This window comes from Tasmannia lanceolata, unplaced genomic scaffold (genome assembly GCF_043159265.1).
Source record: "Tasmannia lanceolata isolate RefF3 unplaced genomic scaffold, GAP_Taslan_0.1 ptg000003l, whole genome shotgun sequence".
Lineage (NCBI taxonomy): Eukaryota > Viridiplantae > Streptophyta > Magnoliopsida > Canellales > Winteraceae > Tasmannia > Tasmannia lanceolata.
The window spans coordinates 18,109,552-18,135,637 of record NW_027518680.1 but is presented as its reverse complement, the minus strand read 5'-3'; the positions used below and the strand labels follow the sequence as shown (position 1 = coordinate 18,135,637).

Below are 26,086 nucleotides of genomic sequence, written 5' to 3'. Positions count from 1 at the left end.
ATTTGCCTACACAGATGAGCCTATAACCCTATCCAAAGTGAAATGACTACTTTAGCAAGACCCAAAAATACACAATATTACTTATATATTTTAGTAGAGCCCACAAATCCATGAGATCATTGTAAAAATTGATTATTAAAACTCTAGGACTTCAAATTCATGTATTTGTTGATGACTAACGGGTGATTTTAATGTCTGCATCACTCTAAAAAGTCCCCACCAGAGTCCCGAAAGTCCCAATCCCAAGTGTCTGCACATTAAAGTCCAAGTCCCTGAAGAGTCATAGACAATATAGAGAAGTCCACACATTAATGTCCGCACATTAACCCCCATAAGACAAGGGAAACAATATCACCACTACCATATTTTGATGATCGCACTCACATTATTAAAAAGTACGGTATGGCCTGCACCATAGGATGATCCAAACCGTCCATTAGATGGGCCACAGCCTAAATAGCTTATGCCCCAAAAATCACTTCCATAGGTTGATCCTAACCCTCTAAGACACAGTCCCTCTATTGGAGGGTTAGGATCAACCTATGGAACTGATTTGGGGGGCACTACCTATTTAGGCTGTGGCCCATCTAATGAACAGTTTGGATCATCCTATGGTGCGGGCCATACAGAACCTTTTAATAATGTGAGGAGTGCCATCATCAACATCAGGTAGTGGTGACATCATTTCCCTAAGACAAATTTACCTGAATGAGATATTTAATAGCTATAAAGAAATTTACGTTTTATTTATAAAGTTTTAAATAGCCAAAGAAAACTCTACATTTCCAAGGTCTCACTCTTATAAATAAATTTTGGTCCCTACATCTTCGAATACCCAATACCCATCTTAGTGAGAGGTTGCCTGATGGATGCACAAGAGCAAACATGAGCGGGTAGAAATACAAGTGGGCTGTTCTATGATCCAAACCCTCCATCTTTTAGGCATTGTTATGAATGGGAGTTGATTTTGCTGCATGGCCCATCCATATCAAGGTGAAACAGATGAACGGCTTGGATCATGGAACAAATAGGTCCCACTTGAACTTATACCCTCATATTTTTCCACATTATTCTCAAAAGGTCAAGATTTTTCTCAATACTTCAAATTTTAAAGTAGCAGCAAAATTGTTCATAACAAGATGAAGTATCCTCCAAATAAATTTGGAAAAATGTGGATATTTCCAGCTCGAAAAAACGGTTAAACCGTTTCTATACAACCTCTCTCAAACATTGTAAAATAGAGTGCCAAATCAGTCTAGTTACCAGAATTTTACTCTGCTATCCCAACAGCAGAATTGTCTAAATCAATTTCACCCATTCCTGTATCTTCTTCCTCTTCGGATCCCTCATCGCCACCGACCTCCTCATTTGCAGTGCGCAATTTTTCCATGTGCTCAGCAAGTAGCTTATCATCCCGTTCACTCACCTGCGCTCATATATCAGTCTCAGTGCAACCAAAATGAACCAATTTGCCCCCATAAAAAAGATGTTTTTTAAAGTGAGAGGAAGACAGAAACTAGACAAGTAGACATGTATGTGTCTGAAAAAAAAATTTAGCCATTTTTGGCAGCCATGAAAGTTTTCTCCATGGAAAAATAGGGTATGAAGTGATGGGAGAGGGGCAAGGAAAGTGGCAGAGGGAAAGAATTGCGAGGTCATGAGGAGATGATACGAATAAACATGTATGCATCTGGAAAAAAAAATTATTTAAGGCCATTTTTGGCGGCGATGAAAGTTTTTTCTATGGAATATTAGTTTATCAAGTGGTGGGAGAGGAACAAGGAGGGGAGGAGAGGGAGAGAATTGAGAAGGCATGAGTGAGAAGATGGTGAGAAGTGGCTGAAAACCAAGGAAAAGAAAAACTACACCCGAAATAGAGTTCTTGTTTTCCTAATTTTTTTCACAAAAACAGGGAAAAGAAAAACCCAACCCAAAATGGTCTTTGATTTCCTCATTTTCAGCCACTCCGCATCATCTCCTCACTGATGACCTTGCAATTCTCTCCCTCTCCCACTCCCACTCCCACTCCCACTCCCACTCCCACTCCCCCCGCCTCAATCTCAACACTTAGTATGCTAATATTCCATGAAAAATATTTCATGGTTGCCAAACATGGCCTAAGCGAATAAAAATGCATGTTTAATTGGAGAGTTAATCTGCAAAAAAGTTAAACTTACAGCTCTAGGTGCCTCCTTCACCACAAGTTTTCCTTTATGTCGGTCTATCTCTTCAGTGCAAGCTTTGATTGCATTATTTAGAACCAATATGCCTTGTTCCTGCCCAAGAGAAAAAGATAGCATTACAATACTGAAAAAGAGAAGGCCAAGAAAGTTAAAACCACTCAACAGTTATCTAAAGCTCAAAATATAACACAATTGAGAAGTTAGTTTTCCAGAATTATCTGTAATATGAAGATAGTGGAATTAAAATATTTACACGAATTAGGATAAGTCTAGAGTTGGTCAAAAATTAGGAAAATTGTTTAGTTTGGTTGTCCAATACGAGAGAAAAATTAGGAACTTTGAGATTTTGTAGCAAGTTTGAGTTTGACTATAAGTTGTAAAGATTTTTTAGGTTATTTTTGTCTTCTCTTTTTCTAGGCTGAGTAGAAGTATGAATTCCCCATGAAAATCTACATATATGGGCACGTGTAAACAATTTTTTTTTTTGAAAGATAACGATTTCATTCCAATAAATCACAAAAGTGCAAGGGGACAAGACGTCCCCAATACAAAGGATAATCGGAACAAACCACTGTAACCAAAATCTAAGATATTGACATATCTTATGAATTGATATCCCCCTCAGGCGGGTAAAATAAGGAGACACGCACGGTGACGAGGCTTGTCCCCTCTTTCGCCAATCCGTCCGTCAACACATATTAGCCGAGCGTCTCCTATGGCATATTTGTGGCTTAATTAACCCAATTAGATCTCAAATTTCATCCAGAATGTGAACAAGTCTCCACGGACCCGAGCATCGGTTCCTAGCCCAAGCAATGACATTGCTCGAGTCCCCTTCAACGATGAGCGGTCCGACATTGTGCTTAGCATACCACTGAAGACCAAATAAAAGAGCCCTCGCTTCGGCCTCATTTGCATCGCACGAACCAGCAGGACCAGAATAAGACATCATAGAGGCGCCACCTAGTTTTTCTAAAGAATTAGAGTCGGGTAGATTCCTTTCACCTTCTTCATGAAATTTTTCTAAAGGATTCATTTTAGCCGACCCCAACTAGTTTGGGACAAAGGCTTTGTTGAGTAGAGTAGAGGCGCCATCCGAACCCCGAAAGACACCTCCAAAACCCGCCGGCCCTGGGTTCCCAAGAGAGCTGCTATCAAAATTGAGTTTAATCCATCCATCAGGAGGTGGTTCCCATTTAGGTGATATGATGCTTCCGACCTCGTTCGTTGATCACCGATAGCCAATTGCGTAATATTTCCCTGGTAGAATAGGGAATGCCCGCCCTTTCCTTAGATCATGCAATAGTCGCAAGCTTAATATCAAAGGCCACATGCTGCCAATCTCTTGATTTTTGAAGAAAAATAAAATTGCTCCATTTAAACAATTTTTACACATGGCTGAATTTGCTTATGAAATAGTACTCAAGTTTTTAGGAATATTTTCTTTTGTTATCTTCAAGTTTGAATTAAGAACTCCAGAGAGAGTTCCTTGGGGGAATTGTTTCTGGTTTCACACTTCTTTTGTTAGCCATAAACTGATTGTGTCGCACAAAACTTAGTTCAAATCTGATATTTCTGGTTCTCATTCCAGCAGGCCACTAAAAGTGGTTTTAGTTTTTGACACAACAGCCCCTCCAAATCCCAAACTGTTCTCAGCCGACTGTCACCAAACTGTTGAGTTGCCGCAACACCTTCCCTTAACAACTATTAATTTTCGCCTACCTTTCAGCCTTACAAGACCTAGTCGACCATACCCTTTTGCTACTCGAAATCCAGCCCATGATTCCACCCTAACAGTCCCTAGCCACCTGTAGTTTTAGCTGAAAATTCTTTTAAAACCAGCCATCCACATCTTGTTATTTCAACCACGTGAGGCCTCCTTTTCCTCTTATGTTTAGTCGATCAACATCCTCCCCAACAACACCTATTAACAATGTTCCAGTGTAACCAAGAACCCCCTCTTCTTGAGTTTCTTTAACAATCCTTTAACTACTTCTTGAAACCTCCAAGAATTACCCAATTCTTGTACAACCAATTCCCCTTAAGCCCTTCTAAATTTGTTTTACCTAGCAAGAATCCCATCTTGCTTCTTTAACCATTAGCCATCAATCTTGATTCTCTTTAACCTCCCAAACCCCACCTCTAAGGAATTCAATAACCTTTCCTGATCCTTTGACAACCCTTCCACATTGATTAATATCCCATTCTTTCACCTAGAGGAGAGGGCGAGCCTTGGCGCAACAGTAAGGTTGCTCCATTGTGACCTGGTGGTCACAGGCTGCGTACATCTAGCCCTCCCCAGTCACGAAAACAGCCTCTCTTCAATGTTGTTAAACCATTATGGATAGCTATCTTGCTTATGTGATGATTTCTCAGTGTGACTTTGTGCTCATTTTGGTATTTCCTAAAGTTTAATATTAAATTTCTATCATTTACATATGTTTCCATGATTTCCACCAAAATTTCCAACCAAAGCCAAAATGTTTTAGTTTCCGTGGCGACTGAAATCAAAAGCGAAACAAAAACCGAAATTTAAAACCTTGCTAGCAAATATCTCGCCAATAATGTCAGAACACATAAGGGAATGTTTCTCGGAAGCAAGGGAGGACACCGGGCCATCAAATAGTCAAATCATGGACTTTTTGGAAAGTAGACTGCGCACTCTTCAACTTGTTGAAGATTCGATTATTTCTTTCTTTCCAAAAAGTCTAGATGTTTACAAAGAAAAGGAGGCGAACAGAGAGATCACCTCGTTAACAAAGAAAACCGAGCAAGATCACTCTCTCTCTTTGGCTCCCCCCCCCCCCCCCCCCTAGGGCGACGGAAACCCGAGGGAGGCGAGTCGGCCTCTCTCTTCTGCTCTCTCTCTCTCTCTCTCTCTCTCTCTCTCACAGACATACAGTCGTGATGTTGGCCGGAACTGGAGCCATGGAAAGCTGTGGCTCCTCCGTGGAGGCCGGATTTAGAGCCGTGGAATCCGGATCTTCAGAGTGACTCCCGTGGACGTCGGATTTGGTCCGTGGAGACGGATCTGGAGCTGTGGAGGCCGTAAGGCCGGATCTGGAGTTGTGGAAGGCCGTGGAGGTCGTGGGTTGCCGGATTTGGAGGCTGTGGAGGCCGTGGGTTGCCAGATTTAGCAATGAGGTTGCCGGATTTAATTGTAGGAGGCCGTGGGTTCCGGACTGAAGATCATGGGAGGTGGCCTAAGGTTGGGCTTGGTGGTCAGCGGTAATGGAGGTCGTCGGATTCTGACTTCTTGGGGTTAGTGGGAGTCGGAAATGCAAGGGATGGTGGCGGAAACAGCTATGTTGCCATATTTAATGGGGGTTCGCTGGAACTTGGTGTTGTTGCCCTGTGGAGGCCGCCCAAGATCGGGTGGTGAAGATGGGTTGTTGGCTATCGTGCACGGCTAGAGGCGCACAATAGCTCTAAGGTCTTTGAGCGGAATTTTTGAAAATCGAATTCGCCAGCTGGAATGTGGTGGATAAGTCTGTGTGATATGGCGGACATGGATCTTGTCTTGGTGGGGCCCACAAATTTGGCACTTTTTGTTTGTATTCAATACAAGTCAGGCTTTGGGTAATGTAATGGGGAATAGGGAATGGGGATGGGTAGCATATAATAGATATGTAAGCTAATCCTACTGTATGTAGGGGGCGGTATTGTTGTAGCTTGTTAGGGGACAGCTTGTCCCTTATTTGGCACTCTTTGGAATAATAAATGTCAATTTAAAAATAAAAAAAAGTCCAGATGTTAGCAGTCCATAAAGCGCAGCCTCTCAAAGGCCATTGATTGAAAAGACACCCCTCAAAGATCTCAATGTGGAGAGGGAAGACCTTTAGCAATCCTTCAATAAATGAAAATCTACTCGACACATTCCCCAGTAGCTACACTAAAGGCGCAATGGTGGATATTCTTGACGTGTGCAATTATGGATATTCTTGACGTTCCCGCTTCAAAAGTGATCCACTGTCAAGATACAATTACGAATCATCGTCCAATAGAAAGCATACTGATGCAGATATTAGGATTTATTTCCGCATTATTTAGTTTCTAGTAGTTTATTTCTGTGTTATTAGTTTCTAGGATTTTATTTTCCATGTTATTTTTAAGAATTCTTATTTTAGTAGGTTTCGATCTTTTAGGTTGTTTATTTGCCTATATATAGGCCTCTTTGCAGTTTATTTTGTAACTGTGATGATTAATACAATTGATTGAGAGCTTCTCCCCCAGATTTCTATTCTTAACTCTCTTCTTCTACTTCTCTTCTCCTATTCTTCTTCTCTTCTTCCACTATTCTTCTAATTCTATCCCCTTTCGTCTATTTCTCTCCCCTTTCCTCAACTTTTCTTCACGGTGCTGCATCACGTACACTCTAGGTGGAGTAGGTCTCTTCCATATCCTATTAACTGACAAGGCAGGCTGACGTGGCAGTAAATTATGGTAGAAGGATTGAAGAGTGAACATCCCTAAAGAGTTTTTTTTTCGAATGGCAACATCTCTTAAGAGTTCTAAGTCTAAATCCCTTTGTCCTCTCCAACATCCCTTATAAACTTTCTCTCCAAAAAATCCACGAGCTTCGCTACTCAATTGATTTCCCGGTCAAAAGAAAAATGGCGATGGAAGAGAAGGTTCTCGGACGAAGATCGTGTCTATTTACTCTCAAGCAATCCATATAGTTGGAAAAGCTAGAATGTTCAATAGTTGCACCTTAGAATACTAAGATGGGGTATTTCAGTCCGTCCCTAGTAAAGCGGCTTAAGTGTCGCCACGGATAGGGCATCAAGGTTGAAATCCTTTGAAATGAATCATGGCATCTTTATACCATTGCCTCTTTGGCGTTAACCACTGCAAATAAATCAAGAAACAGGTTCATTAGGGGCACATCTTTACACTGAGGGTGTCTCCAAAAAAAGATTATACCACCTTTGTAGGCTTTGTAGTTTGTACTGAATAACATTAAGGAAGGAAGTCTTATGCTTCAGGATGCTACTATGTATGTAGCTCTTGTCTGATGACCATCTCCCAATTTCATAACTATACTTGTGCTAGATGACAAACACCCATAAGTGAGACACATTTCCCTATTTCATTTTATTTTATTGATCCAACTACAAAAGAGAAATCATGTGTGCGTGTGTGTGGACTGTCCACCATTGGAGTCAAGTGCTAAAATCGTGATTGATGTTAGTTTTGCAGTTTGATTGTTAAGTGAAGAAATTGCAATCACTAGTGTGTGCTCCTCCAAAGAATTGGGTTATATCTTCTTGTTGAGGAAAGTTATTTATATTACGATCTACCCCTATTCATTTTGGGTTATAATGGAGGGTAAATAAAAAAAAATTATTGTTTGGTCCATCAGATTTTTTGGGCTTCAAATGTTACAAGTTTTACTTGACATTAGGGGGAAATTGAAATATCTTAAAGAAGAGATACCTTCTCTTGATACATCCTCATACAATGAATGCATCACTCTCTTAGCAGTAATGTAATGTTTTTGGATAGAGGAAAAGAAATTTGAGACAATCTACGTGAAATGTATACACCCGTATTCGTCTGATAAGAACATTTCATGCATTTATCAATTGTAACAAGAAATACTAGTTGCACATTATGGGGAAGAAAGTAGGAGAGTTTATGCTACTCTAAGAGGAACGTGGGAGGAGCTTAATCTGCACCAACCTATTATAAGTGATTTATCAATTCAAGGGAACCAACTTGAAGAGTTGCGGTGATGTGATCCAGCCATGAGAGACTTGATTAGCTTAGGATTGTTACAACTTTGGACTTGTTTCAATTTTTTGACCAGTTTCTATCACATGTTGCTATTTTTAGAACGTTACTATTCTAGATGTCGGGATGGTCCACATCTCCTAGGGTCCAAACCTCGTCTATTTTTTTAATCACTCATTTACCCTTGCCCATACCATGGCCAACACATGCCCCAATCAAGTCACTTAAAGTGGCTTTGCTTTTATCTTATTAGCAGCCTAATATGGCCGACTACTTAAAAATCCCAGCCCCTTATAAAAACCCCAAGGAGAGCCCTAAGAGAGGATCTTGGAATTTTCGTGGAGCAGCCCCTCTGCCCCTAGTAGCCACAAGGTATCACTCCTCTCCCTTCCTCCTCTTTCTGCCGCTTCTCCTCGCTTTCCTCTCCTCTCCTCTCCTCTCCTCTCCTCTTTTCCTTCCTTCTCTCTTCCTTTTTCCTTCTTCTATCTTCACTCTTTCTATTATCCTCTTTCTTCCGTGCTGGTTTTTCCTTCCCATTGCTGTCGACCTGCAGTTTCTGACCCTCCCCCCCTTCTCCTCTCTCTTCTCCCCTATATCCCTCTCCCCTTGATCTTAACCCCTCCTATAGCTGTCAGCCAGCACCGCCAACGGGCTAAAGCCGACAGCCCCCTTCTCTTTTCATCCAATCATCTAAAGATCAGTCCCCTGCTGATCTATCTTCTCTTACATTTTCTCCACAATTGTCGGCTTTGTAGTTGTTGTCATCTGCTTCCTTTTCTGATATTTCAGCAACAACGGCAAAAAATGCTCATATTCTCCCATCCACTTCCATCCCTTGTAGCTGCCCTCACTCCACTTCCACCACTTTAATCGGCCATTACACGCGACATTGGTGGCTAGTAAGCTCCTCGACGGACCGTGGCCGCGGCAGTTGCCCCAGCTCTTCTTGGGATCTCCTACACTTCGGAGTTCAAGGCCAAGGCACGCATGATCAGGCGAGATCATTCCGTTTCATCAGCAGGCTTATTGGCACTCGTATTGTTTCATTTTCCCCCTTGACCAACCCTCCACCTACGCATATCTTAGCATGATTACCCTACCCTGGTTTTAGTTTCTTTTGGGTCCTAAAATTGATAATTGTACATCATTTCACTACTACCTTTTTATAAATCCGATTTCCTTGGTGTGAGCTAATTGTTTGCAAACTTTTACTAGGCTGAATTTATCTTGTTGACAAATTAGCTTTAAGGCTAACAATGTTTGCAAAAGCCAAGTTGTGATTTTAATATTCTCTGGATGTTTAATCTGTTAATGGATTGTTGGCACTGATTTTATTGAAGAATACACAGTTTATGCTCCAAAGTTCTCCTTAAAGAACCCCCTATGTTCACACCATCAGGGTAGTTATATTTCTCTGTATATTAAATCGTAATATGAAGCTGTTAAAGCTCAAATTTGGGCAGCAAAGAGATGCTCACATTAAATAATACTTCTTCATGTCTCCACTCCCCATGGGGGAACTCCATCTAATGTTACTACAAGTAATAGATTTGCGCTCATTATTGTTGGAGGTTGTGGCGTTTGCGGTTGTGGAAGAGGACAAGAGGAAACCATGGGGGTTGTGATTCAGGGGGCAGGTCATGGCAGAGAAGCCACAAAAGTATACTCATTGTGGCCTAACCAATTAAAAGGTCATATAATTAAGAGAGAACATATGCATTGCCGACCACCACCTCTTCTCATAAGTCCATTTCCGCTGGTAATAGAAATATAGTAACTCTCATATGAGAAGAATATGATTGGTGAAAAATCACAAGACTCCTAAGGTTCGTTAATCTTCCACTAGCACTTTTGCCAAATTACATTACTCCATTCTATGTCTTCAGCTTCCTAATGCCTCAGGAGCCTCAAATCATATTATTGGTGAGAATGTGATATGGGTATGTTCTTATTAAATAAGTATTCTTAATCTTGTCCCATCACTCTAGCAAATGGTATCACATCTAGAGTTTCTAGAGTCAGTGTCCGTCCTAATTCTAAAATGTCAGTATCTTCTATGTTACTTGCTTCAAAATTTCCTTTCAATCTTATGTCTGAGTAACCTTACTCATTGTCTTAATTGTTATGCAATATTTTACTCATCACATTGTCTCTTTTAGGATCTAAAGAAGAAGAAAAAGATTGATGGAGGTCGTGAATATGGCAGTTTGTACTACTTCAATGGAGGCATTACGGGAATTGCATTTTACATTGACGTTTAACCAAATCAGTGACATTGCCGATTGGGTCATCCCGCTCCCAAGAGTTTGGACATCATGGCTCCTCCTTTCTCAGTCTCGTCAGAGTTGTGAAGTTTGTGAGTTAAGTAAGCATTTAGGGTGTTGTGTCCTTATGTTTGGGGCCTATGCTGGCATGCCAGTTTGTCTAGATTTAAGTACTTTGTTATGTTTATTGAAGATTGTTCAAGAATGACAGGGGTTTCAATGAAAAATCATTCTGATTTGTTTTCTCTTTATAAATAATTTCATATTGAGGTGAAAAAATCAATTTGGCATAAACATTGGTGCTTTTCGCTTTGACAATGCAAAAGAGTATATTTATCTTATTCTGATCAACATGGTAGAAATCATTCTGAGTGGTTTATTCTTTATAAATAATTTCATATGGATGTGAAAACCCAATTTGGAATGAATATTGGTGATTTTCGCTTTGACAGTGCAAGAGTATATTTATCTTATTGTGATCAACATGATATATTACATCAAACTCTTTGTGAGAACACCCAACAACATAATGGAGTAACCGAACAAAAAAAATTAGCATCTACTTGAAGTGTAAAAAACATTATTGTTCACATGAATCTTCCAAAAACTCCTTTTTGTTTTGAACAAGTGAGGAATATTCATAAAATGCAATAGGGAAAAGCCAGTACATACCACAAGGAAAAAAGGACCACATACTAAGAAACTCATGCCAGAATGTCCAGACCAGAACAAGATACAACAAAATTCATACTCTAATGACATTTCTCCTGCTTTATCATTCCTTAGATCTTCCTTTTACTTTTATTATTTATTGAAAAAAAAGTATGCGTTGTTGTACAACTTTTCTCACTTCCCAATTCATGCCTTTTCAGCATTTGCTTCCTGTTTTTTTTTTTTTTACAAATTTATTCCATTAATCAATTATCTTTATGTGCCCAATTGTCACATTTTGGTCTTAATCATCTTGGTTGGCAATGGAAGAAGAGATGACTACACTCTATGCTAATGATATGCGGGAGCTGTCATGGTCTGTTGATTGTAGGTGGGTATACAATAAAGTATCTGGATCTGTTAATCATCTTAAGGCTCAACTTGTTGCAAAGGGTCACTCTCAGACTTATGGCATTGACTATAGATCTATGATTTGGCCAACACTTTGAATTTATTGCAGACACACGTGTCGTGTCGTGTCCAACACGAAACGACACCCGTGTCGACACTCCTTTAGACACTTTTACGTGTACTGCTAGAAGTGTCAGAAACTTTACATGTATGTACATGTCAGAAACTTTATATGTATGTACGTGTATGAGTGTGCCACTATTTCTAGATTTTTAGGGGTTTCCATGTCAGATACCTAGTATCCGTGTCAAAACTCGTCACATGAATCTGTGTCCACAAACCATGATTATATGTATTTTCAATTTTAGCCGTGTCCCCGTTTCTAAATTTTGGGAGTTTGCCCTGTCTGACACTTCATGTCCGTGTCGATACATGACACTCGTGTCCGTGTCCAGAAATCATAGCTATAGATAGATATTTTCTCTTCTTGCCAGACTTGGCTCTATTTGCATCATTACTTCACTTGCAACTAATCTCCATTGGCCTCTCTTTCAGCTAGATGTTTTTAATTCTTTTCTTCATGGAGGCATGCAAGAAGAGTTTTTATCGATCAATCGACTAGGTTCGAAGGACTGTAGATTGAAGGGGTCAACCTATGGTTTGCGACAATATCTTAAGTACTTAGGTCCAGAAGTTTAGTGAAGCTATGATTTCTAATGGGACGAAGAGAAAATGAGGCAAATCATTTCGTTTTTGATGTGGAAGTCAGCGATTGTTATGGAATAACTGACCAATCTCCACTCTTCTTGATGAAAGTGATGCACAAGCTATCCTCCAACCACCTGGCAAACCGGCAAACAAATAACTAGGCAAAACTCGCATTAACGCAAGCAAACCAACCCATCAAGCAAAGAGATGACTGTCAACAAAGCCAATTTCCCCAGTCGCGCAATCGAAAAATCAGTTAGGCATACCAGAAGTTTGGGGGAGCTCATTTGTGAGGCAGATGGGTGATGTATCATGTATGGATGAAGCCAAGCTACCCGAATCTCTTTTTATGAAACCCAATGTCCAAGCTGGTCAAATACAACAAAACAAAGTAGGAAAAAGTGAAAATACAAATGGAAATCAATCAAGGCAAAAACAACAAAAGATGGAACAATGCAATATGTAGCTGGAGCACCAAGAGGCTGGTCAAGAAGATAGGTTGTCTCCCTAGAAACCCCAGAGTGAGTGACAGCGTCCGCATCAAAGATAGACCAGCAAACGTGTTTGATCTCCATATGGTGACCCTTCAGGGCGTCTTGTATCTCCTAAATGGCACCTGCGAGTCTCCACAGGTGACTAAGATCATCTCCCAGTCATCCAACCATATTGAATCTCCCTCAATAATAATTTGATCCAGTTGTATCTGATCTAGACCTGGCAAACGGGTGGGGCAGGCCGGGTTTCACCCGACCGTACGGGTCCGGGTCATACAGGCCGGGTAAAAAATGACCCGGAATTTTACAGGTCACTAATTGGTGGACCCGAACCCGGCGGGTCACCTGTTTCTTTTTTAAAGAATCTAGCGAATGAATGTTTTTTGTCAGATTCTATGAAATATGGATGTTTTGGGTATTGTCTTTATAATGCAGGGGTACTTTGGTCATTTCTTATGAGATAGAATCTTCACATTTAAGAGACAAGCATTTTTGTTCTCTCTCTACCCTCCCCCCTCCGGTTTCGTCCTTATCTATTTACTTCTTCCTCGTGTCCTTATTTTGTTCCTCTCTCTCTCTCTCTCTCTCTCTCTCTCTCTCGTCCTTATCTGTTCCTCGTTTTAAATTTTAACAGCAAATGGGGAAAAGCATAAAAAGTTAAACTTGTTTTTTTGCGGTCACCCGCGGGTCCACCCGACCCGACCCAGTTTTGACGGGCCGGGTGATGGTCACCAATCATTGACACGGACCCGTAATTTACGGGCGGGCGGGGTGGACCCGCAGGTCTAGGTCACTTTTTGCCAGGTCTAGGAACCACCCCTTTCTGGGAAGCTGATACTAAACTTTGACAGCTCAAGTCTCGACAACCCTCATGCGCTAGTAGAGGTCTGCTGAGGACTTTTGATAGGGAGATGATTTGGGCTTATTCGTGTTAGGTAGGATCAAAAGACTAATGAGGCTGAGGTTTAGACACTTCTTCATGACATTAGGTTATTGGATGAGATTAGACCTGGCAAAAAGCGACCCGGGCCCGCAGGTCTACCCGGCCCGCCGGTAAATTACGGGTTCAGCTATTTGAAAGTGACCCGCGGGTCCACCCGGCCCGTCAAAACTGGGTCGGGGCGGGTGGGCCCGCGGGTACCCATAAGAAAGCAAGTTTAACTTTTTAGGCTTTTTTCCATTTGCCGTTAAAGTGTAAAATGAGGAAAGATAAGGACGAAACGGGGGGAGAGAGAGGGAGAGAGAGAGTGAGATAAGGAGGAACAGAATAAGGACATGAGGAAAAAGTAAATAGATAAAGACGAAACCGGGGGAGAGAGAGAGAGAGAGAGAACCAAAATACTTGTCTCATAAATGTGAAGGTTCTATCTCAGAAGAAATGACCAAAGTACCCCTACATTATAAAACAATACGCAAAACATCCATATTTAACAGAATCTGACCAAATACATTCATTCGTTAGATTCTTTAGAAAAGAAACGGGTGACCCGCGGGTCCAACCGGCTCGTGCAGGTGGGGTCTGGGTCCATCAATTAGTGACCCGTAAAATTCCGGGTCATTTTTTACCCGGTCCGGCCCACCCGTTTGCCAGGTCTAGTGGTTCCCACTTGGGGCATGGGCCCTCTTTGACGCATCTACTTGTCCTTATATCCAAGACCCATAGAAAGAAGTCACTAATATTCATCTAAAGGCAGGAATGAATGATGCCCCACTGAACAACTATCAAGAAGGAAAACAGTTTGGAAACGGGATTCCATTTTGAAAATAAAAACAAGCGTGACATGACTGTTGATTTGACCATTTTCAAAGTGTATTTATTGCTTTAATGGGGATTTGTGCTCCCTTCCTTTGTCTTTTAGTGGACGTGGCTCTAATGGTTGATGCCCTTTTTTTCCACAAAACGGAATCCCATTTTCCTAGCAGTGCTCTATCAAGAAAATCTACCTCCGCAACCATCCCAAACGCTTTGAGACACCTTTGAAAAATCTCTCGTTTCTTTTGTTGCAAAGCAGTCAAAGAATAACAGCAAAGAAAAGGCCCCAAATAATCTTTACCTCTGGGAGGCCAAGGGATAAAAACCCATGACTCTGCAAGCATGGCTATGTGGCTGGGGACAACCCCACTAAAGTCGAATATACCAAAAATGAAGTACCAAAGCTCATGAGTGTAATTGCAGTGACGCAGTGACGCAACAAGTGATTGACAAACTCGGTGTCATCAAGACACAGCGTGCATTAGTTAACAATCTTACGTCTATGATGTAAATGGTCAACTATGAGGACTCTATTGATGAAAATGGTCCAACAAAATGCATTTATTGCATCAGGGCATGGATGCTCCAAACAAACCTAGAAGGCAAGGAGAATTGGAATGAAACAAGTATTGGAAAAAAGAGCGCATCATGAAAGAACTACGGAAGTCCATTTCCAAATTCTTTTGTCTAAACACTATCTCTTAATATAGATTGAGTTGATTCTCGCTAGAAAGGTAGCAAATATATCTAATCCCCAATCAAGGAAGCTTCTACAAAAATCAATTTAACAGTCCACAGTCCCATTGGACTAGTCTCAACTATGGGGGCTAATATTTTGCTATTTTTCTATAACCAGCTAAGGTCCCAACAAAAAGAATGAAAAGATTTTATATCATCTCAATTGAAGTACAATGTAGATTGTCTACCACACTACACTCGTTATGGGGAGCCACATTAAAGAGTATAGGGAAATCATCTTTTAAAGACATATTGCCGTACCAATCATCAAGCCAGAATCTAACCTTCTCCCCCTCTCCCACTCTGAATTGGATCCCTTTCTAAAAAATCGGCTTAAACTTTAAAACATCTCTCCACACTTTAGTACCATTACGTTTGTATCCATCTATCGGATCCCATCCTCCAAAACTGGGTCCGTATTTTGCATCCATCACAGTTCTCCAAAGGTGCTCTGTATCGTCTCCGAATTTCTAGACATTTTCACAGCAAGGCTTTGTTCATCAACCTTGGCTTCCTAAAATCGGGACCTCCTTTAAATGGCTTGCATACGTCGTCCCAATTTACTGGAGGGTATTTTCAGGTGCGTTCTTTATTGTTCCATATAAAGTTTCTTTGGAATTGTTATATTCTATGGATTACGGAAACCAGGCAAAGGAAAAAAGAGAAGTGAAATAAAGACAGAGATTGACCAAGAAAACGATTCTACCACCTAGGGAAAGCATGGACAATTTCCAAGAAGCTAACTTTTTTTCCATTCTCTCGACTCTCGAGCACCATATGGTCCATATCCCATAGGCTTTTAGTCGTCTATTAATACATAAAGAGAGATAAGAATTTGAAATATCTCCTAGCACCGAATCCCATAGGCTTTTAGTCGTCTATCAAAAATATAAAGAGAGATAAGAATTTGAAATATCTCCTTTTTTTTGCATCCCAAGATTTTAGCATACATCTCAATCTCCTGAACTTCCAGCCTCACACCAATAACTAGAGATTTAGAAAAATTAATCCTCTAGCCCGACATAGCTCCAAAACATCTAAGAACAACCTTTAGGTTCATAAGCATTTAAGTATCGAGGCTCCTAAAATGTAAAGTGACATTGGCATAATGAAGATGAGAAATTTCAACCCCCGACTGACCAATTTAAAACCTTCAATCAGACCTCTTGATCTGGCCCTATCCATCATTCTACTCAACCCCTCCGCTGGGATAGTAAAGAGGAATGGGGATAAAAGGATCTCCATGATGACGACCCCCGACGTCTTGAAGAAGCCTTTGGGGTTCTATTAACCAAAATCGAGCACCACGCCAATGGCATACAATTCATCATCAAAGCTCTCCATTTCTACCAAACACATTCTACTCATAAGGTAATCGATTCAATTTCACTAAACTCTGTTATAGGATTTTTCCACGTCAAACTTACAGAGAACTCCAGCTTTGACAGGTCTATGATAATACTGACAAAATCATTTGATACTAACGCGCTATCGACGATTTCTCTTCCTTTGATGAAAGCACTTTGAACATTGATGATAATGTCTCCCAATATGCCTAGAAGCCTATCTTCCCAAAATTTAGCTAGGATTTTATTAACACTAGTTGACACTTGACAAGTCAAAAATCGACCAAACGGTTCTCACCATCTTTTTTAAGGATTAAGGCAATGAAAGTGGCTCAGGTATATCTGTTTATCACACCTCCATCATGAAACTCAGAGTTGCATGAGGCATTTTTTTTATCCAATCACAACCAACTTGAAAAAAAAAAAATGACCTTGGATAGGAGAGAATGGAAGAAAATGATCCATCCAGTGTCAGGATTAGACTTGGTCAATTTGAGCCGGGTAGAACCTTTCACCTTCTTCGTGAAAATTTTCTAAAGGATTCATTAGCCGACCCCAACTAGTTTAGGACAAAGGCTTAGTTGAGTTGAGTTGAGTTGAGTTGAGTACAACCAACTTGGAAAAAGGCTAGGCAAAAGCCATCTAGACCAAGTGCTCTATCTACTTTTCAAAGAGAATACGGCATCTCTGACCTTCTTCTCTCATAAGGGTCTTTGAAGACAAATTTTGGACTCATCCAATTCCGCAACATGCAATGGCGGGAGCCTTGTGCACTAGGCCACCCAATTTTGCGACATGCACAGTTTCTAGGTTTGGAAGGCATCATTCCTCTGAGGGATACAGCTTTCAAAGAAGGAACTATTTTCAAAGAAATGGATGTTTGATCGTCTATCTTTAATATCCTTCGCTCGCATGGCTAGGATTCTATTGCTACGCCTCGCGCTAACAATACTATGAAAATAAGCAGTGTTTTATCACCTTTCAGATCTTGGCCTCCGGCTCCACTTCAACTCTTTCTATAAGATTGTGCGATTATACTCCTTCCTAAAGGCAAATCCTATTCGAAGACTAATCCGAGGGGAGCGATCTCTCTTCAATGAAGCACTCAAGCCTGCGTAGGATAGAGGCTTTTCTTTGATCTATTTCTCCAAAAACCTCCTTAGCCTGGGATTTTAATTTGGACTTAACGAAGCTAATCTTATCTCCAAGTTGAATGTCGATCAGCCGGACCCCCTATTTTAGACCACTATTATCTGCAGCTAATGACCAAAGAAGGCTCATCAATCCAAGCTAGGTCGAGGTAGAAGGGAGAGAGGCCCCAAGAGCCCAGCATAGGCTCAAGAAGAATAGGCCTATGATCAAAGAAAAGATTCTATCATGGAAAAGATTCTCCTCAAGCAAAGCAGCCTACCCTATGTAGCGGGACTTTCGCGTTGTTTGAAAGACTAATAGACCGAGGGATAAGTAATTCGACTCATTCAGATACAGATCATGAATGTTTGGAACCAATATTATGCAAGAGGACAGCGCTCTTGGCAATTTTAATTTGGATAGTTTCTGGGAAAGAAGTGATATATAGGCAACAGATTAGGAATCTATCAATACAGCTTTTGTTGTTTCATTCCCATGTATACCGGGTCCGATCAAAGGAAGATCAACTAGCAAATTCCTGGTCAAAAAGTCTGCGGAATCTATCAATACGGCTTTTTTCATTTCTAAAAATGATGTGGCCCGAGAAAGAAGAAAGAGGAGAATGAGGAGAAAAGAGAAGAAGAAGAAAAGAATAATAAGAGGGGAAGAAGAAGAAGAGGGCAAGAAGAAGAGAAGAGATAGGGGGGAAATCTATTCTCAGTTCTTTCATAATTCATCATCAAAATCTGAAAACCCTAACACATGAGGGCCTAATATAGGCAACTGAAATAACTTAGAAATAAAATAACATGGAAAATAAAACCCTAAAAACTAAAACACAGAAATAAAAATTCTAGAAACTAAATGACATGGAAATAAAAAACCTAAAAGTTCAATTGGCAAATATGCCACTTATTGGGCCTACAATACGCATCATCCTCCCCTTGTTCAAAAGAGCTCGCCTCGAGTTCTAGTAAATGACCCACTCTGGCCGTAGGAGTAAAAGGTTGCCGAAGTAACAACTGATATAGGCCATCGAAAGAGATCCATCCAGGTAAGTGCGATGGATTGGAAACATGGAAACCCGGCTGAGGTCAATCATAGACCGCAAATGGTCACTCGTGGTAACTGCATAAAAGATCTCGGCCGTGTCAAATGTAAAATCCACAGGCATCACCATATCCACATGAACAACGTCTGCTAAAATCTCATCTGTAACAGTGTGACCATCCGCTACATCGGTATCCCCATGCACCTCACATGTATCTATGTGTCAAGCCATCACCTGCATCCTCACGATGATCATCTTGTGCACCGAAATTCTCGGACTCAACCTCCACAATCATCTCGATCAGAGTATCGACTGTAGAGTCAATCCTGTCACTGTGCTCATCTACTGTAGAATCAGCATCCTCAGTCACAATGCTCATCATGGCTTCGGTGTCTGCAATCTCTGCAATAGGCTCAGACTCGGTACTCTCCGCAACTGTATCATCAGTGGCAGCCTCATCACCAAGAACATCCAAACCATCACTAGCATCAACTGCGTCTGGCATGTCGTGGGAGTCGGTAACATCGGTCGTGGCATCTTCCTCCCCTTCTTGAGATGTAGCCTCATCAACATGGGAAGGAGACTGCTAGGCTGAGCATGAGTTCCTAGTACTCGTGGCCTCTCTGAGAGCCTTACGCCCAAGATGTTTGTTGATACGATTCAAGGTTGCTTTCATTTCAGCTATCATGTCTGAGTGCTGATCCAAAGTAGCTTGAGTGTGCTGTTCCCAGGCTCCTCGGGGTTGGACTTGTCTTTGCCTCTGACAATATTGATAATAAGCCTTTCAAGCATAGATCTTGGTGAACTCATCACGGACATCTTGCCATCGACTAAAGTAAGGAATGCCTAAGCAATTGCACTCTCGCAAGAATTGCCTCCATTTCACCTTGGCATCTCTGCATACTGTATCCTTGACTCGACGAATGGTCATTTGATGATCATAACCATAGTACTTATGGTATGCATCAAGAGCCGTGATCCATTGTAGACACACAAGATCATAATTTCCGTAGGGATAATAGTAGGCATCAGAACCATAGAAATATGGAATCCATGGTGCAGTCATTGTGAGGCGAATTAATGTCGCATGACCCCCAAATGGAATCTATGAAAATCAACAGTCAGATCTGTCTGTCATGTCGAATGGAACACAACGCTTTTCGCAGATCTCAAATTAGACTCCTAGATTGCTCAAATCAGCGATCGAAGCAAAATCGACGGATGATGAAAGTTGCTCGAAGTAGTGCTTGATCTCGTTGTTGGCTACTGGAAATAGGTTGATAAACTCTTCAAGTTGACATAAACAACTTTCGTGTTGATGACGAGGCCAAATTTCGAGTAGAAATTGCCGAGTGAAGAGTGAGAAAACGAGATGGAGAGGATAGAGAGAAGTGTAGAGGAAAAGAGAGAGAAAACTGATTTTTTCTTCTTTTTCTTTCTTTTTTTTCCTTTTCCTTTTCTTTTCTTTTCTTTTCTTTTCTCCTTTTATAGTTCACTTAAAAAGTCTATTAACAGAATCAATTAATATAAGGGGGGTGACAAGGGCAAAAAGGGGTTCTGAATATATTACCCAAATAATATAAGGGGGTGCCCAAGGAGAAAGAGAGGGAGTGGACTCTTCTCCTTTTTTTCACTTTATAAGTAGTCATGTATCCTTCCTAGGCTTTTTCTGTGGGTCATGTGACCACTTATCACCCAGAAATAATTACCTTTCTTACCTATTAGCAACCTTTTTTCGATAGGTAAATACAAATACAAATCTTCTCAGCCTTATCTCTTTCCCCTGTTTGCTCAAGTTATCATGTGGCAAACGGCAAGTCATTGTTTCAAACAGTACCTTTCCAGCATGAAATACTTTTACTTTTACCAAGGTTTTTTTCCTTTCTAAATACCATATGACTTTCATATATCTACTAAAGTAAGCTCCATGTGTCACTTGCTGTAAAAATTGTGTGGAGATATCAAGAGTGGAATGAATTTCATATGAACGATAAGGTAACTTGCCTTTACAAGGTACTGCTTACCTTACCGTATTAGGACTCGGTATTAGAGAGGAACGGAGAAGAGAACGCGCATGAAAAACAGGTGGCTGAACACGGCATGGTACGAGCGACACAGGCGGAGTGCGAAGATCGCGACGGGAAGGCGGCACGAGTTGACAGACGTTGGGGGCAACTTCGGGTGCAATGGCGGAGAGGGTGGACCACACGTAGCACAATGTGAAGCGAGAGGATGGAGTGATCCGACCGGCAAAGGAGAAGGTGTTTTAAGTGATGGAGGTGGGTGTTGTTGCATGGTGTCACTAAGGTTGGAAAGGAGGACGGGTGGCTTGGCTAAGCTAGGGTTAGGGTTTGGTGAGAGAAGAAAACAGGGAAAGAGAGGTAGAGATAGGGAGAGAAAATAAGATAGAGCGAGATAACGAGAGCTGGGATCGTGGGGGAAGGAGAAAGAAAAGAGAGATAGGGAAGGAGAAAGAGAGCTGGGATCTCGGGATCTTTTGCTCTGATACCAAATTGATGTGGCTAGAGCAAGGAGAAATAGGAGAAAGAGGAGAAAAGAGAGGAAGAGGGGAAGAAGAAGAAGAACAGAAAAAGTTAGGGGAAAAATCTATTCTCAATTCTTTAATAATTCATCATCAAAATCTGAAAACCCTAACACATGAGGGCCTTATATAGGCAACTGAAATAACTTAGAAATAAAATAACTGGAAAATAAAAGCCCTAAAAACTAAAACATGGAAATAAAAATTCTAGAAACTAAATGACATAGAAATAAAATTCCTAAAAGTTCTAATGGGCAAATATGCACTTATTGGGCTACAATACGCATCCAAAAATAACCCAAGGTGACCATACCGCGACTAATCCTTGAGCCCCCGGATCGATCCCTCAAAAAACTGGTGACATTTAAAATCAACCCCTAAACATTATGGGATATCCCGTCTATCTCGAATGAAATTAAGTTTGCCAACTAGCTGAATTCTTGCCCTCTACATCTTATCCCAACAAATCTGAGCCACCTTAGAAACCCTTGAATAAAACATGCACGACATACTAAGAAAGAGGGAGGAAAGAAGGTGGCAAATGATTTGGAATCAAAAGCAAAGTGAGAAGAAAACTAAGAGCAAAAATACAACTATTAAAATATAAAAAAAATGACTCTAAAAGACTAAAACCGATGGTTTGGAAGTAGCTCTATCCAAGCTTTGTTGCCAGATGGAATAATTTGCTAGGGTTTTGGTTTACAATGAGTATTTCTGAAATACACTGACACATGAAAATTTACAAAATAGAAAAGTACAGCACTAAAATCACAATTTCTGGTTCATTTAAGTGGTTTGGAAGTAGATCTATTCAAGCTTTGTTGCCAAATGGCATAATCTACTTGGGTTTTGGTTTAAGATGGGTATTTCTGAAATAAACTGACGTGTGAAAATTTACAAATTAGAAAAATACAGCACTAAAATCACAATTTTCGCTTCAATAAATTATGCTTCTGAGCCTAAGGTTAGAGGTTTCTTGTTCAAAGGAAGCCTAAGGTTAGAGGGTTAGAGGTTCCTTGTTCAAAGGAAGTAATTCTTTAGTTGATACAAGATGAAAGTGAAGATGGAAAATCACGAAAGATGCTCGAATTGAAGACTTCATGGACTCCGCCTTGTCTAATTAACCAGCAACTCATTGCAATTTCTTTCTTTTCTTTTTTGAAAGAGAACTGATATTGCAATTTCTAAACATCACCGAGAAAACAATTTGACAGTTTATTCCTCTCTACATCTAATTCTATGATTTTGACCAAATGGATGAACAGGCCTAGTTCCCACATTGCTTCTCTCAGCAGTTGTATTTTGGATAACCTGAAAGTGTGAAGGCTGGAAAGGTGATAGGCAATACTGTTAGCTTTTTCATGAATATCAGATACTAGAATAAGTGCCCCTCATCAGAAGGACCATCAAGAATCACTTATTTTCAAGGATAAATGCCAAGAAACCCACTCTTGGTGTTTACTCACTGACAAGACTCGGAATCCCTCCGAACAAATAACAAGCTAGGCAGAAGCTAGCTGAAGTACTGGCACAAAATAGACGAGGATGGCCCACAGCCTCAAAATTATTGGGTCAATACCTCAAAGCTCCATGTATAATAGTGAGATAAAGATTCTATACATATTTGACAAATAACAGGTCTCTTTAATTTTACAAATTCAAACACGAGAAGACACAAATATTTATCCTATGCAATTGAATGGCTTTAAATTATTATGAAAATTTTCACCAACCTTGTCAAGTGTCTGTGTGGTAAGAACATAAAGGGGAGGGGCAACCATTTTAATTTTCACTGGACAATCATTATTCCCAGCAGCTTCTGCTCTCCTCATAGCATCCTGCAAAATCAAAGATGAAAAAAAATAACTAGTATGCATGGTTTTAAATTTTGGCCGAAATACCGAAATTTCGGATTTTGGCCGGCACCAAAATTTAAAAATTTCGGCTGAAATTATAACATTCTCACTGAAATTTCCACCAAAATTTCATTTTCGACCCAACCCGAAACCGAAATTTAAAACCTTGCTAGGATGTTCTCATGACCAATTCTTTAAGTGTTAAAAAATCAGTGAAGAAATCATGTCATGGCAGGCAATGATGCACTTGAAAGTTGAAACCTTGATACGAAGAATACCAACAAACATTTTTTTTGAAATAAAAGAATACCAACAAACATAAAGCATTTCAACCAATACTTAAAACCTAAAAGTGTTAAACATTCAATGAAGAAAGCGTAGGTAGTCATGACAGGCAATGCTGCAATAAAGACCTTGATGTGAAGAACCCCATCAAACTGAAAGCATTTCATTTCAATGTCTGCACGTATCTTCAGCGGCTGTGGAGTCATTCGCCTCCTAATGTTTTTAACCAAAGCATCTTTGACCTCCTCCGACATAGCAGGAACCACCTTAGTCACCTGTTTAAGATGTGCACGTGTGAGAATGGGAATACACGAGTTCCCTAGCAGCATAAAAACCTACGCAAAGCAGCATTACCTCTCGTCCATCAGGACCAACTTCCTTAACCTCACGAGTAAGGGCATTTAAAACTGAATCAGGATCTTTTACAACCAACTTGAATGCCTGTTCATAGTAGAAAGTTAAGTTCAATAGCAAGATTACAACAAGGTCAACATCATAAAAGTTGGCCTACAATGTCACCTCAAAAGCATGTCCGTATTTGCGGTACAATGGCCAACCAACATGGATATACAGATCCTGGAAAAAACAACCCATGTTAAAAGGCAATCAGTGAGGAGAATAAAACTGGACAATCCAACACTCATTATTGACTTATAAGTAATGCATGTAGAAGACCATTTTATCAAACGCTCAGTTAATATAGTAGCCTATGATACCCAGGTACGGATATGGATAAGGACACGGAAATGGAAGCAGAGATACAACTCAGTATTTTCCTAAAGTCCAGGATACGATATAAATACAGGTATCCAATACCATGAAATAAGACACAATATATAAAAATAAAGCATTATAAAATTTAAACAGATTTAGGGTAGAAGATGGATTTAAATTTTAATAATAATGATGGTATCGTTCATATATTGATTAAAGCATCTAAAAGTTTTGCATACTAAAATTTATAATTGCAGATATCGGATATGCAATGCTAACCATTCAAAATCATAATAGTTATTTGACCAAGAAGCATCAAGCATGCATGCAGTATCTTCTACAAGTATTGGTGTCGTAAAGTGTTGGGCACTTGAACCAGATACACAGTCTAGCACTCTGATGATGAGTTGTGTTTCTCGAACACTAAAAGAAGAAATTAATGACCTCCTGAGACCGATTGATTTTTCAGGAAAACCGTTTTAAAGAAAAGACAAAACAGACTTTTCCAAAGAACCCTTTCTAGACTGGACACGTTTTCAAAAAATGACAAAAAAGGGCACGGAGGTGTTCGATCGGACTGACCTCCGTCTGATCGAATGCCCTCGAGTCCCCGACCATGGGCGGCCCCCAAAAGGAATCTTGTAGAAAGCACATGCCACACGAATGATTTCACTGACAAAGCATTTTTCAAAAATCCCCAGTAGTCTCTGATTGAACAAGTAACTGACCAACAACATTCTTTCACAATTGAGTCCAACAATCAGTTTTGGACTCACTATGGGTTCTCAAAAATCCAAAACAAACAGGGTCTTAGTAATCATATGTTGCTCAATGGAGTTGATGAATTTTGTTTCCATAAGATGTTTTCTGCGATTTACCATTCAAAAAAAAAAAAAAAAAGATGTTTTCTGCGAGTAGAGGAACGCCGCAACTATGATGTGTGCATTCCTATGATAGTGATCATGCATACATGATCAAACTAATGATGAGTATGTGCTTGCAAATGTATACATAAGGGCAATAGCTTAAATGTTAATTATAGGTCATTGCCCAACAGAAATCCAGCACACACGCTCCCTTGCAATAGAACATACGTGCAATATATCAATCCCTTCACGATTTAGACCCATTTGTTTTAGATTTTGAGAACCGATTGTGAGTCCAAAACTGATTATTGGACTCAAATTTACATTTAATTTTGAGTCCAATAATCAGTTATGGACTCACAATCGATTCTCAAAATCCAAAACAAACAGGGCCTCAGTAATCACATGTTGTTCAACAGAGTCAGATGAATTTTGTTTCCATTGGGTTTTATCTGCCAATACATTCAATTAATCTCAAGAATACACCATTTACAAACACATATTCTCAATTCTCAGAACAAGTGATACTTCATTATGTTGATAATTTAGAGCCTAGAAATGATTAACACATTAAGCTCCAAAAGCCGCTAATCTTTAGGTTTGCACCAAATTGATATTAGAACCTAGGGTTTGCATAACAAGATATGAATAACAAACAATAGTAACAACATAGACAAAACCCAACTTTCTCTCCCATCAAAACGAAAAAAAAAAAACCCACATATAAAAAAACCCCAAAAGAACAAAAAAACAAAATCTCTCACCTCCAAATCCAACAACATTGTCTCAGCAACATGACGCATGATAGAATGAACAAGCTTGCTCTTATTATACCTTTCCTCACAAGCCTGAATATCTTCCTCAGAAACCCTTCTCTTACTAAGATCAATATAACCCTTTTCCTTATCAACCCTAAGCACCATAACAGGCTCTTGACGACCCACCTTTATAAGGCTACTTACACTTCGAATTCGCCTACGAGAAAGCTCGGAGAACAAAATCATACCTTCTATGTTGTTGTATTCAAGCAATGAAACATATGCTCCCATGTCTGCTATGGTTTTGACTTGAATCATCACCGCCATGTCCACTTCTGGATATCTTGCTTCGTACATTCGGCACTCTAAGTTTGGCGTGTTTGATGCCATGGCTCTGGAACGGATCTAGGGTTAGGGTTTTGTGGGTGTTTGAAGGAACCGAAACTGACCTTTGTCTAAGTTTTTTTCTTTTTTCCTCTAGGAGAGGTTGAGCGGAAGAAGAGTAAGGCGCTACTTTTATATTCCGCACCGTCTGTAATGAAGATGGGGATGCCCTAACTTCTCGAAGGGCAAAGTTATGGGGTTTACCATTCATCTGGTAC

At 40.2% G+C, this 26,086-nt stretch overlaps 1 protein-coding gene across 2 annotated transcripts; it reads right to left on the bottom strand.

The window, feature by feature from the left end:
- Positions 1–15: 15 nt before the first annotated feature.
- On the bottom strand, positions 16–26,086 carry LOC143853235 (eukaryotic translation initiation factor 2 subunit alpha homolog). 2 transcript variants are annotated; one of them, XM_077362972.1, is made up of 8 exons: positions 25,491–26,086; positions 23,666–23,722; positions 23,501–23,587; positions 23,275–23,421; positions 22,739–22,843; positions 2,178–2,276; positions 1,264–1,426; positions 16–272 (listed from the first exon to the last, which is right to left on the bottom strand). In XM_077362972.1, the coding sequence occupies exons 1-7, from the start codon at positions 25,872–25,874 to the stop codon at positions 1,271–1,273; spliced, it is 1,035 nt and encodes a 344-aa protein (XP_077219087.1). In that variant the 5' UTR covers positions 25,875–26,086; the 3' UTR covers positions 16–272; positions 1,264–1,270. The 2 variants fall into 2 exon arrangements, with proteins under 2 accessions (XP_077219087.1, XP_077219090.1); XM_077362975.1 differs by having other exon boundaries at positions 16–250.

Excerpts from the sequence above, each read along its gene's own strand:
- LOC143853235 (XM_077362972.1), bottom strand. The coding sequence starts at position 25,874 with ATGGCATCAAACACGCCAAACTTAGAGTGCCGAATGTACGAAGCAAGA. Across the intron at positions 23,422-23,500 it reads TTGGTCCTGATGGACGAGAG|GTGACTAAGGTGGTTCCTGC; the intron begins GTAATGCTGCTT and ends CATCTTAAACAG. Across the intron at positions 22,844-23,274 it reads ATGGGGTTCTTCACATCAAG|GATGCTATGAGGAGAGCAGA; the intron begins GTCTTTATTGCA and ends TTGATTTTGCAG.